The sequence below is a fragment of the Adiantum capillus-veneris genome, chromosome 15, assembly GCF_014529385.1.
Source record: "Adiantum capillus-veneris isolate H3 chromosome 15, ASM1452938v2, whole genome shotgun sequence".
NCBI classification, from domain to species: Eukaryota; Viridiplantae; Streptophyta; class Polypodiopsida; order Polypodiales; family Pteridaceae; genus Adiantum; species Adiantum capillus-veneris.
This window is the reverse complement of record NC_140945.1, coordinates 12,205,332-12,231,596: the sequence shown is the minus strand read 5'-3', so window position 1 is coordinate 12,231,596 and position 26,265 is coordinate 12,205,332. Positions and strand designations below refer to the sequence as shown.

At 42.1% G+C, this 26,265-nt stretch overlaps 1 protein-coding gene across 1 annotated transcript; it reads left to right on the top strand.

Annotated features, from left to right (window-relative positions):
• Positions 1 to 5,603: 5,603 nt before the first annotated feature.
• Positions 5,604 to 5,975, top strand: LOC147440286 (MFS-type transporter clz9-like). Its single transcript, XM_086483284.1, has one exon. It carries the CDS (start codon positions 5,604 to 5,606, stop codon positions 5,973 to 5,975), a length of 372 nt encoding a protein of 123 aa, XP_086339410.1.
• The last annotated feature ends 20,290 nt before the right edge of the window (positions 5,976 to 26,265 follow it).

The following is a 26,265-nucleotide window of genomic DNA, read 5'->3' as shown; positions in this document are numbered from 1 at the left end:
GATGAAGTGAAGGAGTACGAGCAGAAGTGTGACGTGAGAGAGAGTGCGAGAAGAAGAGCACGACGATATGGTGAACTCGCTCTACTGTAATGTGTAGAGCATAGTGAGTTCTTATTAGGTTTTTACAAAAGAATATGTGTACATAATTGGCGGCCCGCCCACTTACCTGGGAGACCACATTGGGCTTTATACCCCAACAACCTCCCACTTAAAGTCCAATGTGGTACTTTAAGTGTGAGAGAAGCTACTATACAAGCTAATATACAAGAGATGTAGAGAAGTGATGTACTACCCTACACCTAACTGCTTGCGAAAATGCGCAAAGCTCTCTGAGGGAAGTCCTTTTGTAAGTAGATCAGCAGGATTTTCTGTGGTGTGAACTTTGACAAGCTGAAGTTGCTTATCCTCGAGCATTTCCCTGATGAAATGATACTTCACATCCACATGCTTTGTCTTTGAGTGATAAACTAGATTGCGAGCCAATTGTATAGCACTTTGACTATCACAATATAACACAGGAGTCTCTTCTTTGATTCCCAAATCTTTTACTAGTCGATTAAGCCAAATTGATTCTTTGCATGCCTCTGATGCTGCAACATATTCAGCTTGTGTAGTAGACTGAGTAACAAAATCTTGTAATCTAGAACGCCATGATACTGCTCCACCAACCAATGTAAAGACATACCTTGACGTAGACCTTCAGTTGTCTAAGTCACCTGCATAATCTGAGTCTGTAAAACCCTTTACACTTAGCTCCTGACTCCCATAGCATATACACATACTCTTTGTAGCTTTCAGGTATCTCAATATTCCTTTCACTGCCTCCCAATGTTTCTTGCGTGGGTTTGACATGTATCGACTTACTACTCCCACTGCAAATGCAATGTCTGGGCGAGTAGCAATCATTGCATACATCAAACTACCCACTGCAGACGCATATGGAATCTTATCCATTTCAGCCTGTTCTTCCTCAGACACAGGACAATCTTGTTTGCTAAGTTTCACATATGGTGGCAATGGAACACTCAATGCCTTTCCCTTCTCCATATTGAAATGTTGCAAAACCTTGTCAATATACTCTGTTTGAGACAACCAAATCAACTTCTTTGATCTGTCTCTTTCAATGCGCATACCAAGTATATGACTTGCCTCACCCATGTCTTTCATGTCAAACGATTTTGCCATCTTTGAATTTAAAGCTGAAATTTCTTCCAAGTGCTTGCCAACAATCAACATGTCATCCACATACAAAATAAGGATCAGCCAACTGCCATCCTTAGCCTTCTTTGTATATAGACAGTGATCGAACTCACTACGTTTGTAGCCTTGAGAAAGCATAAACTTGTGGAACTTATGGTACCATGCCCTCGGTGATTGTTTTAAGCCATAAAGACTCTTTAACAAATGGCATACCCAATCTTCCTTGCCTTTCTTAACAAGCCCTTTTGGCTGCTGCATGTAAATTTCCACATCTAACTTACCATGCAAGAATGCTGTCTTGACATCCATTTGGTGCAACACCAAATCTAATATGGCAACCAATGCAAGAAAGCATCTCAATGTAGTCATCTTGACAACCCGAGAGAAGACTTCATCAAAGTCAATGCCTTGTTCTTGCTTAAAGCCCTTGGCAACAAGCGTTGCTTTGTACTTTGGCTGACTATCATGAGCGGTGATCTTATACCTGTAAACCCATTTACAAGGTAGAGCCTTTTTGCCCTGTGGTAATTTAACTAGCTTCCATGTCTGGTTTTTATGCAGAGCTGTCATCTCTGACTGCATGGCCAATTGCCATTTCTCGGAGTCCTTCATTTGCACTGCTTCCTTGTAACATGAAGGCTCATTGCAATCAGTCAACATGACATAGATCATAGACGGAACAAACCTATCAGGAGGTCGCGTGATACGTCCAGATCTACGCACAATAGGTGGCTTAGGCTCAGCCACAACCTGTGGTTCCAATCTATCTTGTCCTTGCTCCTCTTGAGCCCTGACATTTTGTCTTGCACGTGCAGGTCCATCTTCTTGGAAGACAACTCTTCTAATCTCCTCAACCCTCTCTGGTTTAGAATGATATTTGGATTCATTAAAGTGAACATCATTGCTGCGGACAACCTTTCTGGATTCGGGATCCCAAAGTCTGTACCCCATCTCACCAGAATTACCATAGCCTAGAAAGATGCACTTTCTACTCTTTGGCTCAAGTTTGTTCCTAAATTCCTTTGGAACGTGAGTATATGCCTCACAGCCAAAGACTCTGAGATGCTTGTATGAGGGAATTTTGCCTGACCATACCATCTCTGGCACTGAATCCTTCTGCAAAACCTTGCTAGGAGATCTATTTACAAGATGAACAGCTGTTGATACAGCTTCAGCCCAAAACCCATTTGGCAACTGTGCATTAGACAACATACTTCTGACCTTCTCTTGTATGGTCCTATTCATCCTCTCAGCAACACCATTTTGAGGAGGATTGTAAGGAGCAGTAAGTTCACGTTTTATACCTTTTGACTCACAAAAGTCCTGAAAGGCCTTTGAAACATACTCTCCACCATTGTCAGTGCGTAAGCATTTAAGCTTCTTGCCACTCTGATTCTCCACAAGTGTCACAAACGTTTTGAAAACACTAAACGCTTCATCCTTGTGCTTGAGAAAGTAAACCCATACTTTCCTTGAGTAATCATCTATAAATGTCATAAAGTAAGAAGCTCCCCCTAGAGATAGGTTAGGCATAGGTCCACACAAATCACTATGAACAAGTGCCAACTGTGTATCTCTTCTACTGCTTCTATGCTTATGTGGCTGCTGTGTTTGCTTACCATACAGACAATGTTCACAGAATTCAAAATCATTAAATGAAAAGCCAGGCAAATAACTAGAACGAGACAAGATTTCCATTCCCTTTTTGGACATATGTCCTAACCGGCTATGCCACAAAGAAACGTTCGGCTGCTCGGTTACATTGATTACATTTTTAGAGACATTTGATACATAAATCATGTAAAGTCCTCCAGACTTTACTCCATGTGCTACTAACATAGAACCCTTGGATATCTTCCACATGTTCTGTCCAAAAGTGGTGACGTAGCCAGCATCATCAAGTAAACCTGTGCTGATCAAGCTCTTTGTAATTGCGGGAACATGTCTCACATTCTTCAACATGAAAGAAGAGCCATTCTGAAACTTCAATTGAGCATCTCTAACACCTAAGATCTCACATGTGTGCCCATTGCCTAGCCGAACACGATCTTTAGTGGTCACATAAGAGGTAAAACACTCCTTGTATTGAGACACATGAAGTGATGCCCCTGAGTCTCTAATCCACTCACTCAGTGCATTTAGATGCTGTAAGAAGAGATGAGTCCATTGTATTCTTCAAAAAATAGATGTCTCCTGACACTAGACTGTCATCCTCTGCAACAGTGTTTGTCACATTTATTTATTGAATCTTCACCGAGGACTTGTTCTTCTCACCATGGTCTTCAGCTTTCTCTTTGCCTTTTTCTGCTTTCCATTCTCTGCAGTCTCTGTTCATGTGACCCTTCTTGCCACAATGGTAGCATTCTATGTCACTCTTGCCTTTAGCACTGCGGGACTTGCTACGAGATTGATTCCTCTTTCCACCTTTGTACTTTTCTTTGGTTCTTCCCCTGACAACTAAGGCTGTTCCTTTGCCTTTGTCCATTGTCTTTCTATTGGTTTCTTCAGTAAGCAGACTTCCTTCTACACCTGCTATGTTCAAACCATCTGGAGGTGCAAAATTACTCAAAGCTGTGCGAAAAGTGTCCTAACTTTCCGGCAATGTGATCAACAGGAACATAGCTCTAATAGGTTCATCAAACTTGACACCTTGAGCTGACAACTGACTATAGATTGTGTTGAATTCATTCAGATGATTGGACATAGGTGTCCCTTCTTTCATCTTCAAGTCAACAAGATTCTTAAGCCAGTATACCTATGAAGCTGCACTCTTCTTCTCATAAAGATCACTCAGCTTTAACCATGCTTGATAAGCCGACATCTCGTCTACTACATTGAAGTAAACGCTTTCTGCCAAAGTCAGCATAATGGTAGAAAGTGCCAATTCATCCATTTCGCTCCATTCATCTTCGTCCATATCTTCTGGTTTTATCCCCTTGAGCTTTATAGGTTTTATCTGCTTCTTTTGTACCAACACGTCCAAATCTGCTTCTTCCACAATGCGAAATTGGTTCCATCTAGCTTCTTGATATTGTAAAGAGCAGTGTCCTGTGATCCAGCCATAGCTACGATTCATAGTAGTTTACTTTCCTGGGAAAAATTCGACAGAGTTTCCCCTATAAACTGACCTCTGAACCAATATCAACCTGTTAAATGAACCAAGAAAGCTTCAGATTCTGCAAAAATTTCGGCAGAGTCTCCTTTGTAAAATGCTATGGTGTACTAAAAAATAGACCAAAAAACAGCTCAAAAAACCATTGTCTCTCTAACACTGTAAGCTGTGGGTAAACCTGTCTTGCACCTGTACTGTCTCTGACTGTCCTGTAAGGATAGACTGCGACAATGCCTCAATGGCAGTAAAGCAAAGATGCAATCCCAACTGTCTAACTCACAGTCAATACATCCTAGCTGCCTATCTAAGGGTGCTCGAGGGATCGCTCCAAGACCTGTATCACCGAAAGGATCTCAACATTCGAGAATCCCCCAGCTCAATAAAACCTCACTCAACCCTCAACAAAGGCTGTAGTAAATCTGACAGTACATAGACTTCCCACAAAGTCATACATCCACAAATTTCTCACTGTATGCTGTAACCGCTGCGGCGGTTGTTTGTTGCGTGACTCACAGCCTGCAAACCCTCAACAGACATACATCATCTCTGACAATACATCCCATGTGGAAGTACCTACAATGTCAAGATGAAATCTGGAATATCAAGCAGCAAACACAAGCTACCTGATGAACTAGTGGATGTCGCCTACAGTCTGTGTGTAGATGTGCCCGTGTCGTATGTGACACGCCTCCAAGAACTGTGAGCCGTCTTTCGATGTGTAGACAACCACAAATCAACACTCTGGGAGTGCCGATATCCTCAGCACATGCAGTCGTAGGGCAAAAAACCCCAAATTTGCAGAGTCGGATCTGCACCCGCTGAGACCACGTAGTTGAAAATGGCCTGGAGAACTTTGTCGAAGCCGAACGGTGGCCGAGATGACCTCAGAATGAAATTCTGAGCACACCAAGCCCTTTGACCTTGCCACTGGATTTGGGGCCGTGTCTTTGCCTGTCGAATTTCACTCCAATCTGAGCTGGTGACTCTAGTCTCCTGTAGTGTTGCCCCGAGCCTCGATCTGAGCTCTGATACCAGTTGAAGGAGTACGAGCGGAAGTGTGACGCGAGAGAGAGTGCTAGAAGAAGAGCACGACGATATGGTGAACTCGCTCTACTGTAATGTGTAGAGCATAGTGAGTTCTTATTAGGTTTTTACAAAAGAATATGTGTACATACCTGGCGGCCCGCCCACTTACCTGGGCGACCACATTGGGATTTATACCCCAACATGAAGGTCAATGCATGAAACGGGAAAGGCGGTCTATGGGGCTACTTGCAATTTACGCGAGTGGATGACTGTGTTATGTTGCGTGAATGCTGTGGGAGATGCAATTCCCTCCTATTACATATTTAAAGGAAGTTGTGTTGCAGGTAATTACATTCAACATTGCGAACCTGGGGCTATGATGGCAGCACAAAAGAAGGCCTGGATGATTGGAGAGCTCTTTTCTGCATGGCTGCAACATTTTGATGAGAGCATTATTGAAACTGTGGGTAAGTCCAGTAGACATCTTCTCATCCTAGACGGGCATGGAAGTCATGTTACCCTAGATGTTGTAGAGAAGGCTTATGATATGGGAATCGACATTATTACATTACCAACATATATATCCCATAAGCTTAAGCCTTTAGATGTTAGTGTCTTCAAGTCTTTAAAGATGTAGTTTCGAAAAGAGAGGGACATACGACAGCAAAAAGCTTCATCAAGACAAGCATCAAAGGCCAAACTTGCAACTATTGTGGCAAAGGCAATCAAATCTTCTTTCACAAAATCTAATATCAAGACTGGATTCCGAGGAATCGGCATATGGCCTTTGGATGCATTAGCTGTCATAAAATCTAATATTCAACCAACCCAAATGATTTTCTAATATTAAACTAATCATTTAATGTGGGAGAATAGACGGGAACAAGGGTTAGAATATAGACATGTGCTTATGGGTCTATGTCAATACGGGGCCAATGGTATAGGGGTTCAAATGAGAGATGATCTGTCAACGAGCAAGGCTAGCTAATCGAGCTTAAAAACCTTAGGGTTAGCTTCATTAAAGACCTCCAAAGGTTAGTGTTAAAAGTCCTTTGACCTTAGGTAAGCTAGGGCTGTGCTTGAGGTGGGAACCCGGCCCAATCTTGAGGTGCTTGCTGACTAAGGTGCTTGAAATGCTTAATGACTAATGTGCTAAGGTGCTCCATGACTAGGGTTCTTGAAGGGGTAAGGATTCAAAACGTCAATGCATGATCCCTACTCACGAGGGGGCGAGCCCTCTTTGTAGGGGCTAGAGAGAGAACACATACACCTTCACACAAGGCATCCTTGGTACAAAGAAAGTAGCACACTTGTCAACCTCCTCTTCATGTTACCCTCATAATGGGCCTAAAGCCTATTGGTTAGCCTCCCAAGGGGTCCAATGATAATTTAGTTGATTTAACTAATTGTTTTTACATATATCAAGTCCTCTCTCTCAAAGGGGAAAGGGGGACACTTGTCCCAAGGCTACCCTTGTTGCTTGATATGCACTAGGCCTGTGATTGGCCAAGCTTGAGGAGGTTCAATCAAATGCAAGAGAGTGCTAGAAGAGGGGGTCGACCAAAGCAAGAAGGGGGCTAGCTTGGGGGCTATACTCTCTCTCTCTCTCTCTCTCTCTCTCTCTCTCACACACACACACACACACACACACACACACACACACACACACACACACACACACACACACACACACACACACACACACACACACACACACACACACACTCACTCATTGTGTGAAGTGCAAAGTGCAAGAGCTCCATCTCCTTCTCCAAGCTAGTAGAGAAGTTCAGAGCCTACACCAGCAACCTTGGCTATGAAATGCAAATCCAGCCAAGAGCCATGGTTCAATGCTTAAGCTTGCCATCTTCTCCATATTCATTACTATGCTATTATGTATATTAGCAAGGAGAGTGATGATAAGTGAGGAACTATTTTTTTCTCCTATGAATGTTTCTTCTTCCTCTTTCCTACCCTCATTCCCCGCTAGCTCTGTCCACCTTTGAAGGTGTTTTGAGGCCTTGGGACTGAGGATGGGGATAGTTAATGCTTTTTGCTATGTTATGCTCATGATGCATGAAGCTTTTCATCTTCATTGCATCACCTAGGTCACAAGGAACACAAAGATTGTATGGTACCAAGTCTCTCTTGATGGGAGAATCTATAATACAAAAGCCTATTGGAGGGGGGACCAGCTCCACATAAATCCGGTCCTCAACTATTGTCAAGATCTCTAAACTCTCTCTCTTGCAAAAGTATTGTTCATGTCAAGTTAATTATGTACTATGATTATGTTGCTACCATCAATTAAGTTCACCCTCTATGTTCTCAAAGTAGTCTCACAAAAATGTTCTCTCTAATTCTCTTAATTCCGCTATTCTCAAAGTACATAGGCCATTTCCATTACATTGGTATCAGAGCTATTGGTTTCTCTTTTCTTGCTTAAGAAGAGAGGTCCTTAAGTTGTCCATGAAAGGTTGGGCCTGCTCATTGCAATAGGGTAAGTGGAACAGGGATCTATTATCTTGGTTGAGAAGGACTTAGTTCAAGGTATACCGTTGGGAACTATAGTCTTAACAATGGAGACTCTCGGGGCTTGCCTTTGGCTTTACCATTATTGATCTATGAGCAAGCTCAAAAGGAACCATAATCAACCGAGCAATGTTAGACCCTCTCTACTAGTCTTTGCAATCATCAGTGTCTAAACCACGGGTGTGGCTGCTTGAGGACTGATTTTTAAAGGTAAAGAAGAGTAGGGACTAAGGTTTTTGACGGCACCAAAGCACAAAGTAATCCCATACATAAGTTTAATTAGCATGGATGACAATAGCGAAGAGAGTAGATTAAACATTGATAACTTTGATTTTGCACATGAAGGTGCTAATGATGATGCCTCTATGTTTGTCAATTATCTTGTTACTAGGTTGCAGCAAGCTATGGGCAACCCTGCTTTGCAAGCCGAAGTTACCCAACAACTTCGTGCTTATGGGATTTCCCTTCCTCTCTAAGAGGAAAGAGAGCCTAGGAGGCCTCTTGATGAGACCCCCAAAACAAGACTCTCTCCCATACGAGATGAATCCAAAGAACAAGAAAGTAATGAATCCCTAATTTCCTCTGAAGATGTGGCACCATGAAGACGGCGGTCTAGACGGTCGCCAACTCCTTCCAAGAGGAAAAGGTCAACCCATAGTCCTTTTCCTTGTCACTCCAAAAGGGAAGAGAGAAAAAAAGGAAGAAAAGGGCAAGAAAGAGGTCACCCTCTTCTCCTTCTTCTTCACCCTCCTCCACCTTTGATGAAAGCTATGGCTATTCTCCTAGAGAATATAAGAGGGGAGGACATCGCAAATCTTACCTTGCATGGAGAAGGTCCCAAAAGCTCAAGAATTTCAAAGAGGGAGAAAAGAGTATCTCTTTTCTCACCTATGATGGCACCTTTGGTGCTACCGACAAAGTATTGGCCTTCATCTAGCAACTTGATGCGGCCTTTGGAGAGGAGGGCTTCACAGAGTCCTCTAAGCTACACCATGTAGCTATGCACTTCCAAAAATCGGGTCTTCAATGGTGGGCTAGCCTTCGTGGCAACGGTGAAACCTCAAAGACATGGAAAACACTACGAGTTTCCATCATGAAGCAATTCCTTGCAAGTGATGCAAAGGACAAAGTGCTTACCGAATGGCGGAGTTTGAAGCTTCTCTCCCATGAGTCTATCCACAAATATGTGGACAAGTTTTGGAATTTACATCTCAAGGCTACTATCTTTCAAAAGATAGGCTTCGTTAAGCAAAAGCAACAATTTTGTGTGGGATTACCTGAAGAGATAGCCGAGTACGTTAACTCCCAATGGCCTGGTTCGATCACCGAAGTAATCCACCACACTATGGTTGCTTCATGCATCAATTTCCAACAAGGGGCTAGAAGGAATGCCAAGCCCATGGAAAGCAAAGACAAAAGTGATGCAAAGGGGAAAACCAATGCCCAAAGTTCTTCCCAAGGAAATTATAACAACAACAACAACAACAATTGGTCCAAGGAGAAGGGAGTTTACAAAGGTAAAAATAAACTCTCTCCTGAAGAGCTTGAAGTTTTTTGCAAGGACTACAGATGTTTTAAGTGTGGGGAGAAAGCACATGGCTATTGTTCTTGCCCCAAGAGAAATGCCCGCAATGAGACTCCTAGAGCTTCCGCTATCGAAGCTCCAAAAGAGGATGCTCATTGCAAAGGATCACCTCTCACCTAAGCTTGGGAAAAGTTAAGGGAACATGATGCCTTCATCTTGTTTGACCCTGGCTCTACTCACAACTTCATATCAACGGAGCTGGCCACCAAGTTGGGCATTCAAGCTTTCGAGATGGGAGATACTGTAACAATTGACACAAATTTCAAGGGACAACAAGCCTCTGTTACACCCTTAATTGGGAAGTTGATGCTTCATGTCCAAAGCTATGTAGACAAAGAAGACTTCTTCATCTCTCCTCTCCAACATAGGATGCTATCCTAGGGGCACCATGGTTCAACTGCATGGCTGCCAACGTGAAGTTCCCTGAAAGGATAATCTAGTTCACCTATAGGGAAAAGAGCATGTATATAGATGCTAGTGAGTTTGGTTGTACAATACCACTTGTAAATCCTCTTGCTTTTAATAAATCAATGAAGAGCTCAGTTTTTGCGTACATGATTTTTGTCCTAAAAGATCCTAATGTTTCATCAAATGTAAATGGTAGGAATCAAGAAGAGTTAATCGAGTTTCCCAAGCTCAACAAGAGGAGATCATGAGGCAAGCACAAGAATTGGTAGACAAAGGGATGGTGAGGCCTAGCTCCTCTCCCTTTTGTTCTCCAATCCTTTTAGTGCAAAAGAAAGATGGTACATATTGCATGTGTGTGTACTATCGAGCACTAAACCATAACACTATCAAAAACAAATTTTTAGTACCTTGGATAAAAGATTTGTTTGATAAGCTACAAGGCTCTACCTACTTCAATAGGATTGACCTTAAAAGTGGCTATCATCAAATAAGGATAGGGGTGAAAGTGTGGTTTGGTGGTACAAAAAAAGGACCTATTTTACTTCTACCAATGAAAAAGTGGGGACTGGTAAAATTTTTGTAGTTTAGGTCAAAACTTTTCGGACCTTGTATTTTTAGATTCTCCTTTTGAAGATCTATCACTGATATACAGTATGATAGGTAGTTTTTCATGTGACATGTAGAAATTGTAGCTCAAAGATTTGTCAAAGGTGCTGTCAAGGACAGTCCTTTTTGTACCACCAAAGCATGCTTTTAGCCATAGTGGATGAAGATATCCTAAAGACCATGTTTTGTACAACGTTTGGTCTTTATAAATATCTAGTCATGCCTTTTGGCTTGACTAATGCACCAGCCACGTTCAATTGTCTAATGCAGAAAATATTTAGACCCTATCTCAAATTCATTGGAGTGTCCTTTGATGATATCATCATCTACTCCAAGTCCTTGGAGGAACACAAGCAACATCTCCAGGGGATTTTTCAAGCATTAAGGGAGAACAAGCTTTTTCTCAATCAAAAGAAAATAAATTTTTTCCTTCAAGAGATTCAATACTTAGGTCATATTGTCTCTCAAGATGGTATCCGTATAGATCCATCAAAATTGGAGGTAATAAAAGCATGGCCTAATCCAAGAAATCTACATGAGCTAAGAAGCTTTATTGGGTATGTGTGCATACTATAGATGCTTCATAGAAAAATTCTCTCAAATTGTAGGAACATTACATGACTTAAAAAAGAAGAACGGTAAGTATTCATGGACTACTAAGGAGCAAAATGCTTTTGACAAGCTCAAAGAGAAGCTAACCTCCAAACCACTCCTTATGCTTCCTGATCTCTCAAAGCCATTTGAGGGTCAATGTGATGCTTGTGGTGATTGCCCTTGCTTTGAGAAGGTCATACCATAGCATATGAGAGCTGAAGGATCAATACGGATGAACGGGTCTTGGGCAATTATGAGAAAGAGCTTCTAGCTGTTCTATATGACCTAGACACATGGAAGCACTATCTATTGGGGACTCCATTTATTTTACAAGCAGACCACCAAAGTCTCAAGTACTTCATGACGCAAACCAAGCTTTTCGATGAACAAATGAGGTGGGCCAATTTTCTTTTGCAATTTTATTTTCATATTGCTCACATTGCTAGTAAGCACAATCAAGTGGCCGATGCACTTTCACGATGGCCAAAAGTTAATGCGGTGTCTATAGCAACTCACAATGATCTATCTTCTATGATAGATGAGTATGCTACTGACCTAACTTTAAAGACGTAATGTCAGCCCTTCCTTTGGGGAAGAAGGAGGAACCATTCACCGTGCAAGATAGTTATCTTCTCCATGGCAATAGGCTATGCATTACCCACTCCCTTCGTGAGAAAGTAATGTATAAATCCCATGCTCCTCCCTATGTGGGAGGGAAGCAATTTGGATTACTCCAACCATTGCACATCAAATGGCAACTCTTTTCATATCTCAAATTTTCAAACACCATGGATTGCCAACATCCATCGTGTTAAATAGAGAATGACTAGTAATTTTTGGAAAGGTCTCTTTGAATATCTAGGTACAAGATTGAATTTCTCATCAGCCTATCACCCACAAACAGATGGCCAAAGTGAGATAGTCAATCTTACAATCCTCAATCTACTAAAGATATATGCTATAGAAGTAGATCAACGCTCACAATGGGAGAAGTATTTACCCCTTGTAGAGTATGTGTACAATAATATTGTCTATACTACTGTGGACAAGGCACCTTTTGAGATCATAGAGGGAAGACCTAACAGTCCCTTGCTACTTAGAGTACATGGGAAGATCTTCGCTGTCAATGAGTATAGCCGTGACCTACAAGAATGTTTTCAAAAGATTAAGAAGGCTATATCCATCTCTCGACGAAGGCAAAAATCTACTACAGATAAGCACAGAAGGGCCTTAACGTTCAAAGAAAATGATTGGGTCTTACTTAAGTTTCCCAATGCTCGATTGAGACAAATGATGGGCAAAAATCCTATGGGCCATCAAAAGTATTATGCTAAACTAGCAAAAAGATACTATGCTCCTTTTCAAATTTTAAAGCCAATCAATGAGATGGATTATCAACTAAAGTTTCCCAAACTTTGGCTCATACACAATGCTTTTCATGTGAGCCTACTTAAGCCCTACAAAGGAGAGCCACCAAGTGAACCAAATATTGAAGACCCTCCGAAAATCGAAGACCAAGAAGAGGTGCTACAGCCCGAAGCTATCCTTTGGCATGAAGACAAGGTACAACGACATGGTAAGATTATCCGACGGTATCTTATTAAGTTCAAAAATTATCCTTTTGAAGATGCTAGATGGATGCAAGGAATACAGCTTAAGGAAAGTATGAACCTTGTCAATGCTTACAATGCTACATTAGAGTAAGCAAATGTACATGTTTCTTTTGAATGATCAATTTTTTTGTCTTATAAGACTAATTCTCTTTTTATTGTGCACAAATTTAAGTATTATGCATGCTTAGAATCATGTTTGTGATGACGACGTCTCTCAAACACTAGGTAGACACTGTCACTCCACTTTGGGAGATGAAATGGATTAAAGAGTAGACATGTTTGCGGCAGCTACGTCTCCAAAGCACCAAATGGATCAGTCATCCATCTTGGAATAATGTTGTAGGGTAAAAAGGGATCCTCTACCCGCTAAGAAACATTGAGTAATGACTAAGGCTTTATCTCTTCTACCTCATGGTCGATGACGACTATGATTTCAAGAGAGACGTAATGTCATAAAATCTAATATCTAACCAACCCAAATGATTTTCTCATATTAAAGTGATCATTTAATGTGGGAGAATAGACCAAAACAAGGGTTAGAATATAAACATGTGCTTACGGGTCTATCTCAACACGGGGCCAATGGTAAAGGGGTCGAAATGAGAGATGATATGTCAAAGAGCAAGGCTAGCTAATGGAGCTTAAATACCTTTTGGTTTGCTTCATTAAATACCTCCAAAGGCTAATGTTAAAAGTCATTTGACCTTAGGTAAGCTAGGGCTATGCTTGAGGTGGGAACCTGACCCAAACTTGAGGTGCTAGTCGTGCTTGCTGACTAAGGTGCTTGAGGTGCTTAATGACTAAAGTGATAAGGTGCTCCATGACTAAGGTATTTGAAGGGGTAAGGGTTCAAAAAGTCCATGCATGATCCCTACTCATGAGGGGGCGAGCCCTCTTTGTAGGTTCTAGAGAGAGAACACATACACCCTCACACAACGCATCCTTGGTACAAAGAAAGCAACAGGGACACTTGTCAACCTCCTCTTCATGTTACCCTCATAATGTGCCTAAAGCCTATTGGTTAGCCTCCCAAGGGGTCCAATGATAATTTAGTTGATTTAATTAATTGTTTTTACATTTATCAAGTCCTTTCTCTCAAAGGGAAAAGGGGGACACTTGTCCCAAGGCTACCCTTGTTACTTGATATGCACTAGGCCTGTGATTGACCAAGCTTGAGAAGGTCCAATCAAATGCCAGAGTGTGCTAGAAGCGGGGGTCGAACAAAGCAAGAAGGGGGCTAGCTTGGGGGGTATAATCTCTCTCTCTCTCTCTCTCTCTCTCTCTCTCTCTCTCACACACACACACACACACACACACACACACACACACACACACACACACACACACACACACACACACACACACACACACTCATTGTGTGAAGTGCAAAGTGCAAAGTGCAAGAGCTCCATCTCCTTCTCCAAGCTAGTAGAGAAGTTGAGAGCCTACACCAACACTCTTGGCTATGGAATGCAAATCCAACAAAGAGCCATGCTTCTATTGGGAAAGAAGCTATGGAGGATGCAGGCGGTGGGGAGCCATGGCGTAGAGAGAGAGAGAGAGAGAGAGAGAGAGAGAGAGAGAGAGAGAGAGAGAGAGAGAGAGAGAGAGAGAGAGAGAGAGAGAGAATAATCAGTAGCAAAAATCACACGCTTTGATTGATTGCTTGTAAAATTAACCTTACATATAAAGGCCAAATATTGCCATGCACAACTTGACTCTTATTGAACTCCAACTGAAGCTACCTGCATGATCCATAAAGGGAGTTTCCCACAGGCTAGACGCACAAGGGCTTGCATACCCAACAACCCCCCCCTCAAGCCCACACCACTGAAAATGGACTCGAGACAGACCATGGCAGAGTCCAACCAATCACCTGAAACTATGAGTAGAATTCCTCCCCTTGACAATAACATAGGTGTGTGTGTGCACTTCCCTCAAACAACCATCAGTGTGAGACATACTAGAACTCGACCAAACAACAAAAGGGTGGTCTTACCACTTTTTATGTGGCAGTGTCTATAACCCGTACAATTTTTGACGTGATTACAACTGGGAAGCATGACAATAACTGACAGCAAGGATTTGACTAAAAAGAGTATGATTATTTTGACAATAGACTAAAGCTGAAAAATCTATGACACTAGAGAGGTAACAACAATTTTGAAGTATTTTACCACGTTTTTGAAAAAAATCTTCGTGTTCTTCATCACTTTGCCTCATTGCTAGATGTATTTCAACTAGTGAATGAACGGATTTGGCATACATGTCTTTTTGCTATTGTCGGGAATAATTCCTAGATTTCCTAAGATCCTCCAACCTTTTGATAAGTTCAGTGATCACAACGGCTCTAAGCTCCTTCATCTGCTCATTACCCAATAAACCTGCTGGTGACTCCCTTCGTATTTGTTGGACCCTTTTCTCCAAATCAACATGCTTTTGCCCTCTTCCAGATGTCCGTTGAATTTGTAATTGTGTGTATTTTACTGAGAACGACGCATGAAAGGAGCTTCGAAAGAGAGTAAGGGTTGAGCTAGAGGACGCCAAGAAGAAGTAGCTAGGGCTGCCATTATGTTGCATATACACAGCAGTACCGTGGCCGTCTTGAAGGAGCATTGAGCTCGGCACCGGGGCTTGGGTGCGAGGGGTGATTGGTCAATCTCGTGATTGGTCGAAGAGATCAAGACTTAAAAGAGGTTGGCCAATTAAACGAGTGTGTGAACATAAAAGAAAAAATGAGCTCTCTGTGTAGAGCGCACACAGTAGATGGCGGGCAAGCTGGATGCACTCGTAGCAGGCCGAGGAGCAGGGATTTCAAAATGATGTGATCACACTGTAATTTCAGGTTAATAACAATAGAAATGCAAAATAACAAATATTATGTTAATTGAAATTCATCTTTTTTGACCTGCAAGGAGACTTGGAGATCGGCTCGAGGCTCGTCGGGTTAAGTAAATGGCCCGCCAGGCCCGCCGGGTAAATCAACTTTCCCGCCGGGCCCACCGTGGCTATATAAAGACGACGCCGGTGCTTGTCTTTTTCACAAGAGAGGTACATTGAAAAGTCTTCTTTACCAAACTTTCTAGCAGCTTTCCACATTCTCAAAGCAGTGTAGCAGTAATTTTTTAATCCCTTCCTTATTTTATTGATTTTTTTTTGAGTTTTTTGCGTTAAAACTTAAAGGTATAAAATTTATTTTATCAAATCATTGTACGTGGATGCACTGGCATATGGTTGCAATTGCGGCTAGGTGTGTCATTGCAAAAGCGTACGATGATTATGTTTTATATTGCTCCCAGTCATTCATGCTTCGGCACATGGTTGCAATTGCGACAGGTGTGTTGTTGCTAGAATGACAGGAGCATCTGTTTGAAAGAAGTCACCATGCGTGGATGCACTGGCACATGGTTGCAATTGCGGCTAGGTGTGTCATTGCAAAAGCGTAGGGTGACTATGTTTTATGTTGCTCACAGTCATTCATGCTTAGGCACATGGTTGCAATTGCGAATAGGTGTGTTGGTGCTAGAATGACAGGAGCATCTGTTTGAAAGAAGTCACCGTGTGTGGATGCACTGGCACATGGTTGCAATTGCGGCTAGGTGTGTCATTGCAAAAACGCAAGATGACTATGTTTTATGTTGCTTCCCGTCATTCATGCTTCGGCACATGGTTGCAATTGCGACTAGGTGTGTTGCTGCTAGATTGAAGGTAGCATCTAATGCATGAATGTGTGCTCAAATAATTTCATAATGTTTCATATGCTTGAATCTTGAAAGAAGACATCGTGCGTGGATGCACTGGCACATGGTTGCAATTGCAACTAGGTGTGTCATTGCAAAAGCGTAGGATGACTATGTTTTATGTTGCTCCCAGTCATTCATGCTTCGGCACATGGTTGCAATTGCGACTAGGTGTGTTGCTGCTAGATTGACGGTAGCATCTGTTTGAAAGAAGTCACCGTGCGTGGATGCACTGGCACATGGTTGCAATTGCGGCTAGGTGTGTCATTCCAAAAGCGTAGGGTGACTATGTTTTATGTTGCTCCCAGTCATTCATGCTTCGGCACATGGTTGCAATTGCGACTAGGTGTGTTTTTGCTAGAATGACAGAAGCATCTGTTTGAAATAAGTCACTGTGCGTGGATGCACTGGCACATGGTTGCAATTGCGGCTAGGTGTGTCATTGCAAAAGCGTAGGGTGACTATGTTTTATGTTGCTCCCAGTCATTCATGCTTCGGCACATGGTTGCAATTGCGACTATGTGTGTTGCTGCTAGAATGACAGGAGCATCTGTTTGTAAGTTGTTGTACGGTGAGGCATTGGCACATGGTTGCAATTGCGATTAGGTGTGTCACTGCAAAAGTGTACGAGATCTATGGTCTATACTGCACTTTTTCTTTCACGTAGAATTTAGAAAATATCAAAATGGAGTGGCACATAGTTATATTTCACAATGTGTTGTTTGCAATAATACCATTGCAGGCAAAATGGATCCTTCTACAACTTCAATGATAGAGTTCATAAGAAAATTAGACAATTGTTGATTACAATCGTTAGTGCACTAGATCCCGATGATATAGCGCAGATTGTTGCAGATGAGTCTAGATTGCAATCATTATACAGTGAGATTGCCCGCAAAATTTTGTTGTTATATCCAGACAAAACAACCGAATCAATAATCTCATTACTGAGCAGTTGGGTGGGCAATTTGCCCAAGGTGGCCTCTGATTTGAAAGAGGAATGCCCTCAAGAAGTAGACAAGGGTAAGCTAGAGCATTGGAACGCGAGATGGAGAGCTGAGAAGGAGAGGTCAAGGCGAGCATCCCACATAGACACACAGTTTGGCCTAAGCAAGAAAATGCGAATGGCTATCACCAGAGTTATGGGGAGAAGCCAAGTTGGAGAACCGTTTATTGAGGAGGCTGCCATTGAGGGAACATCGGGTTGTACTGCTTCTGCCAGTCACATGGAGAGCAGTATATACAATTCTGAATGTAGTATGACTTTGGGCATTCCAAATAAGTCCATTAAGAAGATCAAGAAACTTGGGTCACGGGCTTATGGCACAGGGTGGCAAGTTCAAATCAAAGGGATCAGTTTCCTTCCTGCAACGAATACTTATTGTGCCAAGGAGTTTAAAGGACAGGCCAAGCATCAGTGGAAAAGCTTTCCATCAGAAAGTGGAGTAGATCTCAACCATAGAGGGATTGTGAGGAGTATTTCCCACTCTGTAACGTTGCCATGGTTTATGATATTCCCCTACTTCAATGGGGGAACTTTAGGTGATCTTATGGAGATAGTGACCCTTCCACATGGCTCTTTCACGATGCTTGTAGCGCATCAAGAGGGGAAAGGAAAGATCCCTGAAGACTTTAAATGGGAGCAGCCCTCTGAAGACAAGAAAACACGTATCAAGAGCCTGTGCAATCATGCTCCCTCGTTGATCCATGCCTTGGTGAAGGCATTGCGATTCGCACATGACGAGGGAGTGATCCACAATGATCTCCATCCATGGAACATCATGTTGGACTTTACCAAGGATCTCACTCCCCGTATTGGAATAATTGATTGGGGATTGGCTCTGCGTGTTGGCTTAGAGACACAAAAGACCAACAATACCGATGAAAACTGGCAAAAGCTTCATCCATGGCGAGCTCTTGAGTTACTAGATGGCAAGAATTTATGCCCATGAACCAAGGACACAGATGTGTACGCCATAGGATGGGTGATATGGCAATTTTGTAAGTTTTGTGGAGAGTTCTCTCACTACTGCAGCACATATTGGTTCAAACATAAGGTTTCAGTGGAGGTACAAGCCATATCTAGGATTGTTGTGGAAGGTTGGGCGAGGAAGAAATCCATAGACAGAAAGACCTTGGCACTTTTGGACGAAGAATTAGAAAGATTTGAAGCCCAGCCAAAACGATGCTTACGCCCTCCCTCTGAAATGAGTGTAGCCTTTTTTTGATGGATATATGATGTACTTTATGAAGCAGGGTTTTCTGAGACTTGTGACTTATAAAAGCACTTTTGAAAATTGGGTTTTATGCGCCATGGATGATGTATGAGTAATAAAAACACTTTGTTATATCTCAATAGACAACAAATTTTCTATGAGTTTTGTTTTTTCTCTTAAGTTTCAAGCAATAAGCCATGTGGAGTCACTGATTGTCATTCATTGATTTAAAAAATGGTGGTTACTCTTATATCAATTGATTGTCGTAAGATGGTGGTTATTCTAATATCAATTGATTGTTGTAAAATGGTGGTTAAAATTATAGCAATTGATTGTCGTAAAATGGTGGTTACTCTTATAGCAATTGATTATCATTAAGTTTGTATGCCGTAACTGAAGTATAGTGTTTAATCAGGATATGGATAATGATAATCAAAGGGCTAAGCGTGCTTTTGAGCGTCTCATATCCATGTGTCAAGGCGGTGGAGTGAACGACACCGCTCGAATTGCTGCTCGTTGCTCCCAGTGGACCAACCCAGTGGGTACACAATGGAAAGAAGTGAACACTAGGATTGACCGAGAAATGGTCAAATCCATATGGCTAGGCATTGCAGATGACAACATCAAGAAAGGCCGACTCAAGCTATCACAATGCATTAATGCAGACATACGAGACAATGGAGAGAACACATATCTTGATGTTATGGGTCATCCTATGCATCATATGGATTGTCCTCTGACGCTTCAAAACAAACTTGACTATTAAGCGAGCATTGTCTACTATCCATTTGAACCACTCTGTGTCCTCCCTCTTGTACCAATCTTGCAATACCAAGTTCAAGCTGTGTGTACTGCAACCAACACTATATAGGTGAGAGAAGCGACTTTCAAGCATTCTACCTACAGCCCTGCAATTTTTGGCATTGTCCATGATTACTTGGACAACATTTTCTTTTCCAAGTTCCTCAATTGCGTCGCCAATGATGTCAGCTATAAAACTGCCAAACTTTATTTGACCAGAGCTATCCACAGCTTTGATAAAACATTCACCACGAGGACATACAAGCATGATGTTGATCAATGGTCGCCTTTGAACGTTGGACCAACCATCACTAACTATGGTGTATCCAGATTGTTCTGTTGCATTTAATATTACCCTTTGAATATCCTGTTGTGTGTTTGTGTAACATTTATCCAACAGTTGGTTTCTCATATGGTGATATGTTGGAGGGGTAAATCCAGCACCATACTCCCCAATGCGTTTCCAAGCTGACTTCCATGCATCACGGGTGACAATGGCCAATGATCCCCCAATGAAATAGACGGCTTTAGCTAGTGCAAGTTGTGCTTCTTCTAAGGCAAGTGTTTTGAAGCTCGTCTGTAAGCTAACCTGTCTACTTTTCGATGATCCTACCTGAAAGTCAGGAGATCCATGGTTTGGAGGTGTACTTCCATCGATATGAGAAGTTGGTTCCCTACTTTGAGTGCTTCCATTGGTGGGCGTTACACCCAATGATCCCTCATATTGGTTTGATCTTATCGATACGAGGGTGTGATGGTCGAAAGTAGAGAGTTTTGATCTTTTGCTCGTGGAAATTAGCTTACCAATTAAAGCTTTTAAGCGCATAGCTGCTTCTTCTGCACCTAAGCCCTTGCACTTTCCTCCTTGGATTCTGGTATTGCCACCTAGCAAATGATCCCTTATTCTTGGTGCTCCTCCAGATTTCTCTTCGCCACAAAAGTTACATTTCCAATCTTGATACTTATTTAAATTTGTGGAAAAATTCCACTCGGGTCCTGGACTTTTTCCACCTGCCTTTCGCTTGCCCTGCAAAGCAGGACCTGCCATCGAGGTAGGAGGTCTCCTCAAGGAAGCCAGGCTTGAGACACCAACATCACCGCTCACATTCCCGGTGGAAGAAATACTTCTTGGATGCCTGCAATACCAATAAACATAGCTCAGTATGCTATCTCTTCTTTCAAGTATTATTCAAACCAAACATTAGTGTTATAATCAATATCACACACAAGCGTAGTAGTGAAGCCTGAAGGGAATAAACCTCAATGTACTCAAACATGAGCAAGCAAATACAACGGTGAATCAAATATGTGATCAGTCCATCCCAAAAGTAGAGATATCGACCCAAAGATTCACCTTCCTACCCCTTTCATGAATCAGTCCAGTCCAAAAAAGAACTAATGACCCATGATTGGAGCTCTAATCGAAATAGCAAGCAAATACAGCGGTGAATCAAACATGTGATCAGTCCATCCCAAAAGTAGAGATATCGACCCAAAGATTCACCTTCCTACCTCCTTTCATGAATCCGTCCAGTCCAAAAAAGAACTAATGACCCATGATTGGAGCTCTAATCGGAATAGCAAGCAAATACAACGGTGAATCAAACATGTGATCAGTCCATCCCAAAAGTAGAGATATCGACCCAAAGATTCACCTTTCTATCTCTTTTCAAGAATCAGTTCAGTCCAAAAAAGAACTAATGACCCATGATAGAAGTTCTAATCAATATAGCAATCAATTTAGCAAATATAACGGTGAACCAAACATGAGATTAGTCCATCCCAAATGTAGAGATACCAACCCAAAGATTCACCTTTTTACCTCCTTTCAAGAATCAGTTCAGTCCAAAAAAGAACTAATGATCCATGATCAGAGTTTCATTAAGTTTTAATTTTTTTTAAAGACTATTCATTTTTTTACCTTTAGTTTTTCTTCTAAATTTTAAAGGATGACCAAATTTAGAGGAAGCGGTGATGTGATGTGATGTCTACTACAGGGTTATATAGAGTCGCCAAATATGGAGGGGGAACATGACGGGGCCGGCGGGATTCTTGCTTTGCCCACCGGGCCCGCCGGGGTTTGTAAAGTGCCCGTCGGGCTTGCCGGGGTTTATTGGTTGCCCCGCCAGTTCTACGTTTTCTACCGGTTTTCGTAAGTCATGACATTAGATATGTTATTAACATGAAAAAAATAGTGACAATAACAACAATAATTAACATTTAACAAAATGCGTCATCGCGTAATTAAAATCCCTGCCGAGGAGGCACCAATCGAAGGCACTCAAGAGTCGAAAAGTGCTCAAAAATACAGGGCGACCATGCTCATACAAAGATTGTGCGAGTTTGTGCAGGTCAGCGTGCTGTTTTCTCCCGCTGTAAGGGGTTGCTCCCGCGAGCCGAGTTGAGCCAAGACCGATGCTAGGCTCTTATACCATGTGTTGGGAAAGAAGCTATGGAGGATGCAAGCGGTGGGGAGCCATGGCGTGGAGGAGATGCAGCAGAGAGAGAGAGAGAGAGAGAGAGAGAGAGAGAGAGAGAGAGAGAGAGAGAGAGAGAGAGAGAGAGAGAGAGAGAGAGAGAGAGAGAGAGAGTCAATACTCAGTAGAAAAAATCACACGCTTTGATTGATTGCTTGTAAAATTAACCTTACATATAAAGGCAGAATATTTCTATGCACAACTTGACTCTAATTAAACTCCAACTGAAGCTACCTGCATGCTCCATACAGGGAGTTTCCCACATGCTAGACGCACAAGGGCTTGCATACCCAACAGCTTCAATGCTTAAGCTTGCCATCTTCTCCATCTTCATTACTATGCTATTATGTATGCTAGCAAGAAGAGTGATGATAAGTGAGGAACTATTTTTTTCTCCTATGAATGTTTTTTCTTCCTCTTCCCTACCCTCATTCCCTGCTAGCTCTCTCCACCTTTGAAGGTGTTTGAGGCCTTGGGACTGAGGCTGGGGATAGTTAATGCTTTTTGCAAAGTCTATGTTATGCTCGTGATGCATGAAGCTTTCCATCTTCATTGCATCACCTAGGTCACACAAAGATTGTATTGTACCGAGTCTCTCTTGATGGGAGAATCTATAATACAAAAGCCTATTAGAGGGGGACCGACTCCACATAAATCCGGTTCTCAACCATTGTCAAGTTCTCTAAACTCTCTCTATTGCAAAAGTATTGTTCATGCCAAGTTAATTAAGTACTATGATTATGTTGCTACCATCAATTAAGTTCACCCTCTATGTTCTCAAAGTAGTCTTAGAAAAATGTTCTCTCTAATTCTCTTAATTCCACTATTCTCAAAGTACATAGTCCATTTCCATTACATCAGCTATTCGATTATCACATTACATTGGTGGAGAATACAACAACAGAAGCTAGAGAAGATGAGCCTTACAATGATGAGAATCTATCTCAAGTACCCAATTCACCGTTGAATGCAAACATAGAGGATGAAGCCATTTTGACTTTGAACAACATGGCACATCAACGGGGCGTAGATACATTGTAACTTGAACAAGAAGGGGCTGGTCAAGCTCTTCATTCATGAGTTACTGAAAGAGAAAGACGTCTCTAACTTTGAAGGTGCTTCACATGAAATCTTTTATACAACTGAGGAAGTGCATGTAGTAAATGAAAACATTCAGCCAGGCCATGATACAATCACTCTAGCAATGGATCAAGCAGCATCACATAGTTTTGGAAAAGAAAACAAGCAACCATTTTTTCCACCCAATCAAGGCAAGTGAATGAAAGCTCACGTATCATAGATCTTTTAAGAATTCCAACCAGCGAAGTTTGTGTGATGCAATTAGGTCTCCCCAATCTCAGGAAAAATAAAAATTCTTTCAAAACATATAAAGTGCATAAGTGAAGGGTGAGTTTAGGAAATGAAAAGGCACATGAAGGTGGAAAGTCAAAAGACATATGAAGGTGAAAGTCAAAAGATCTTTTATGTCCATATAAAGAGGTGTTTCTTTTCTCTTTTATTTTCCCTTGAGCGTTTTCTTCTCTTTAAAGTGTTCTCTCTCTCTCTCTCTCTCTCTCTCTCTCTCTCTCTCTCTCTCTCTCTCTCTCTCTCTCTCTTGTATCCGTCCTTCCCAACTAATACTGTTGAAAATCTACGTGCTTTGTCATTGTCTGTTGCTATGTGATATAGACCAACGTATTATTTTTGTTGTTGTTGAGGGAATCTTTGAATAAAGAATACCTTTTATTTTTTTTGAAGCCATTAGGAATACATTTTAATTTTTGAGGCAAGAACATCGAGAGGCTTTTGTGGATTACACAAAAAATCTTATACTTACATCGGTGCAGTACATGGAGAGTATCAAAGCCAAAACAACAAAGAAGGAAGAAGTTGCAAAGGCAAGAGAGACAAAACGGTTGGAGAAAGAGCAAAAGAAGGCACAGACAATAGAAGAAAGAGAAGCAGCCAAGAAAAAGAGGCTTGTGGCACAGGAGGCAAAGCAGTCTCGCAAGAAATGGGAGCTACAACAACAAGCTTTTGAAGCAAGGATGAGATCAATTTTGTGGGAGGGTGGTCCTACTAATGGTCTTTACTTGAGACCATTGCATGTTGAACAAGCGTATCATGCCTACGCACAAAGGCAAAGATTGGAGAAAATGCGCCAACGTCGACAGGCTGCTTCTTGACATGAAATCTACATTGGTTATCTTTTTTGATGTCAACCCACTGTAAAAAACTCAATATCCTTTTGATGTATCTTATCGTTTTGGTAACATCCCAATGTAACGAAACCTATATCCTTTTGATGTATCTTATCTTTTTGTAACATCCAATGTAACATGCTCTTATTTCCTACATTATTCTAATTAACCCGTGCTCCAAAAGATTAGCAATTTTGACTTATCTAAAATTTTGCCTGTTCTATGCGTCAAGAATTTGCAAGAGTAGTGACCTTACCCAAATCACCAATTGTATTTAGCAAAATACCAGATGTTGAAAGTGCCTTGTATTTTCCATATGTGAATCTTCATACTAGGTATACTTAATTATAACCACCAGTAAAGCGATTTTCTCAGTTTGTCTACTCACTTAACTCAAAACCTCCAAGACATGCAAGAGATATATAAGAGAATATTGCCAGTGTGACCAACAATATCCGAATTTGTAAATCACAACTCAGAGATCCAAAATCCAACAGACCTTACTCGAATTTAGTGACCTTACCCAAGTCACCAATCTTATTCAGTAGAATGCGTGATGTTGAAAGTGCATTACAATATTTAATTCAATTTTCAAACCATAGTGTTTGTACACACATAAATTGAGAAACCACAATTGCTGAGTGAGTGATATACACTCACCTGCTATTCTACCAGCAGGCAGCGACCTCTTCCTTCGTGCCATCGCCATCATCCTGGAGCCTTCTATGTAGGCTCCCATTTTGCAGAAGAAGCAGCCTTTGCCTTGCTCTTGGGTCTATCCTTTGGCTGCCATAAGAGCATCTTTACCGCCCTGAAATCTCGTGCAAATTACAGCCAGGTTCAACCCTAGGTATTAGCCACAACCGGGCTCGGTAGGTTGTAGATTTTCAGCCCCAACATTGCGATCCTCTGCTGCCTGCAACTCAGAGTCATCTTTATCCCTGTTTTGCAGTAGAACGCACACGAGGACGTTCTCAGTTTTCAGCCAAGCGATTCACCTCACATCAAGCTTACATTTCCCCCGAGCATCCCTTTTTTCGTAGTCCACTTGCGTTTAGTTGATGCAGTAGTGATGGAGGAACATGGAGTGTGGTTGGATGAGGAAGGAGGGGTTTGGCTCGATGCAGAGCAGTCTTGCGACGTGAAGGTATGCATTCATCCTACCCACGAGCAACCAAGGACCACCTTGCACAGATCCTAACTGACCCTCATAAAATTACTGCAACTGTCTGCTCGTCCTTGCCTCTCAGGAGCCTATACAGATGCCCGAGGATGTTTCCATTTACTTGCTTCGTGCTGTCGACCATCTTCTTTATCAGGAATGTGCGATCCCTCCATGGGTCACCTTGCTGTGTTGTGGCGTGTTGTGGTATGGGCATGATCATACTGTCTCCTGCATGGGCGTCGAGTGCAGAAAGAAGAGGGCGAGAGTGTATGCATACTATGTAGCCGGATTACATACTCGCATTAGTAATTAGTGGGCGAGGAGCTCTAGCCTTCCTCCTGGAGGTCGTGCTTGAGAAGAGAAAGGGCAAGAGACGTGGCACTTTGAATGGGAGGCGATCTAGCCCTCGTCCTAGGGGTATGCCTGAGAAGAGAAAGGGCAAGAGCGGTAGAGATCATGAGGAGGAAAATGTGTCATTGCTCTTGGCCACAGCACCTCCAGACTGAGCGCATTGGAGCAAGGTGATTACTAACAAGGAGGCAGCTGTTGAAGCCCAATTTTAATACCAACGTGAGAGGTCTTCAGGAAGTTAGGGCTATACACGTGCTAGCTGGAGAGTGGCTCTTTACACAATCATGAAAGGGTCACGAGTGATCAGATCTCTATCGATATATCCCTCATAGGATACCTACCACACCTAAACTCCAACACCTCGGTCAAGTGGCAGGGGAATCGCAGTCCTCTTTTTCATTCCCATTTTTGATACACAAGAATCTTTGTTTTGCACAATTACCTTAGCTCCTCTAGCTGCAACACCTTCAATTTCTTTCCACATGTGCATAGACACATAGCGCTCGTAACCAATACCATAACCACCCAAAAAGACCCAATTTGGGTCCCTAAATCACTCTCTCCCCTTAGGTGGCTTTAAGGTGGCCCCCGTACCCTACTACACAAGAACTTTCTGGATTAGCCATCGCGGACGACGC

What these genes read in the sequence shown, in the direction of transcription:
- LOC147440286 (XM_086483284.1), top strand. Translation starts at nt 5,604, where the DNA reads ATGACTGTGTTATGTTGCGTGAATGCTGTGGGAGATGCAATTCCCTCC.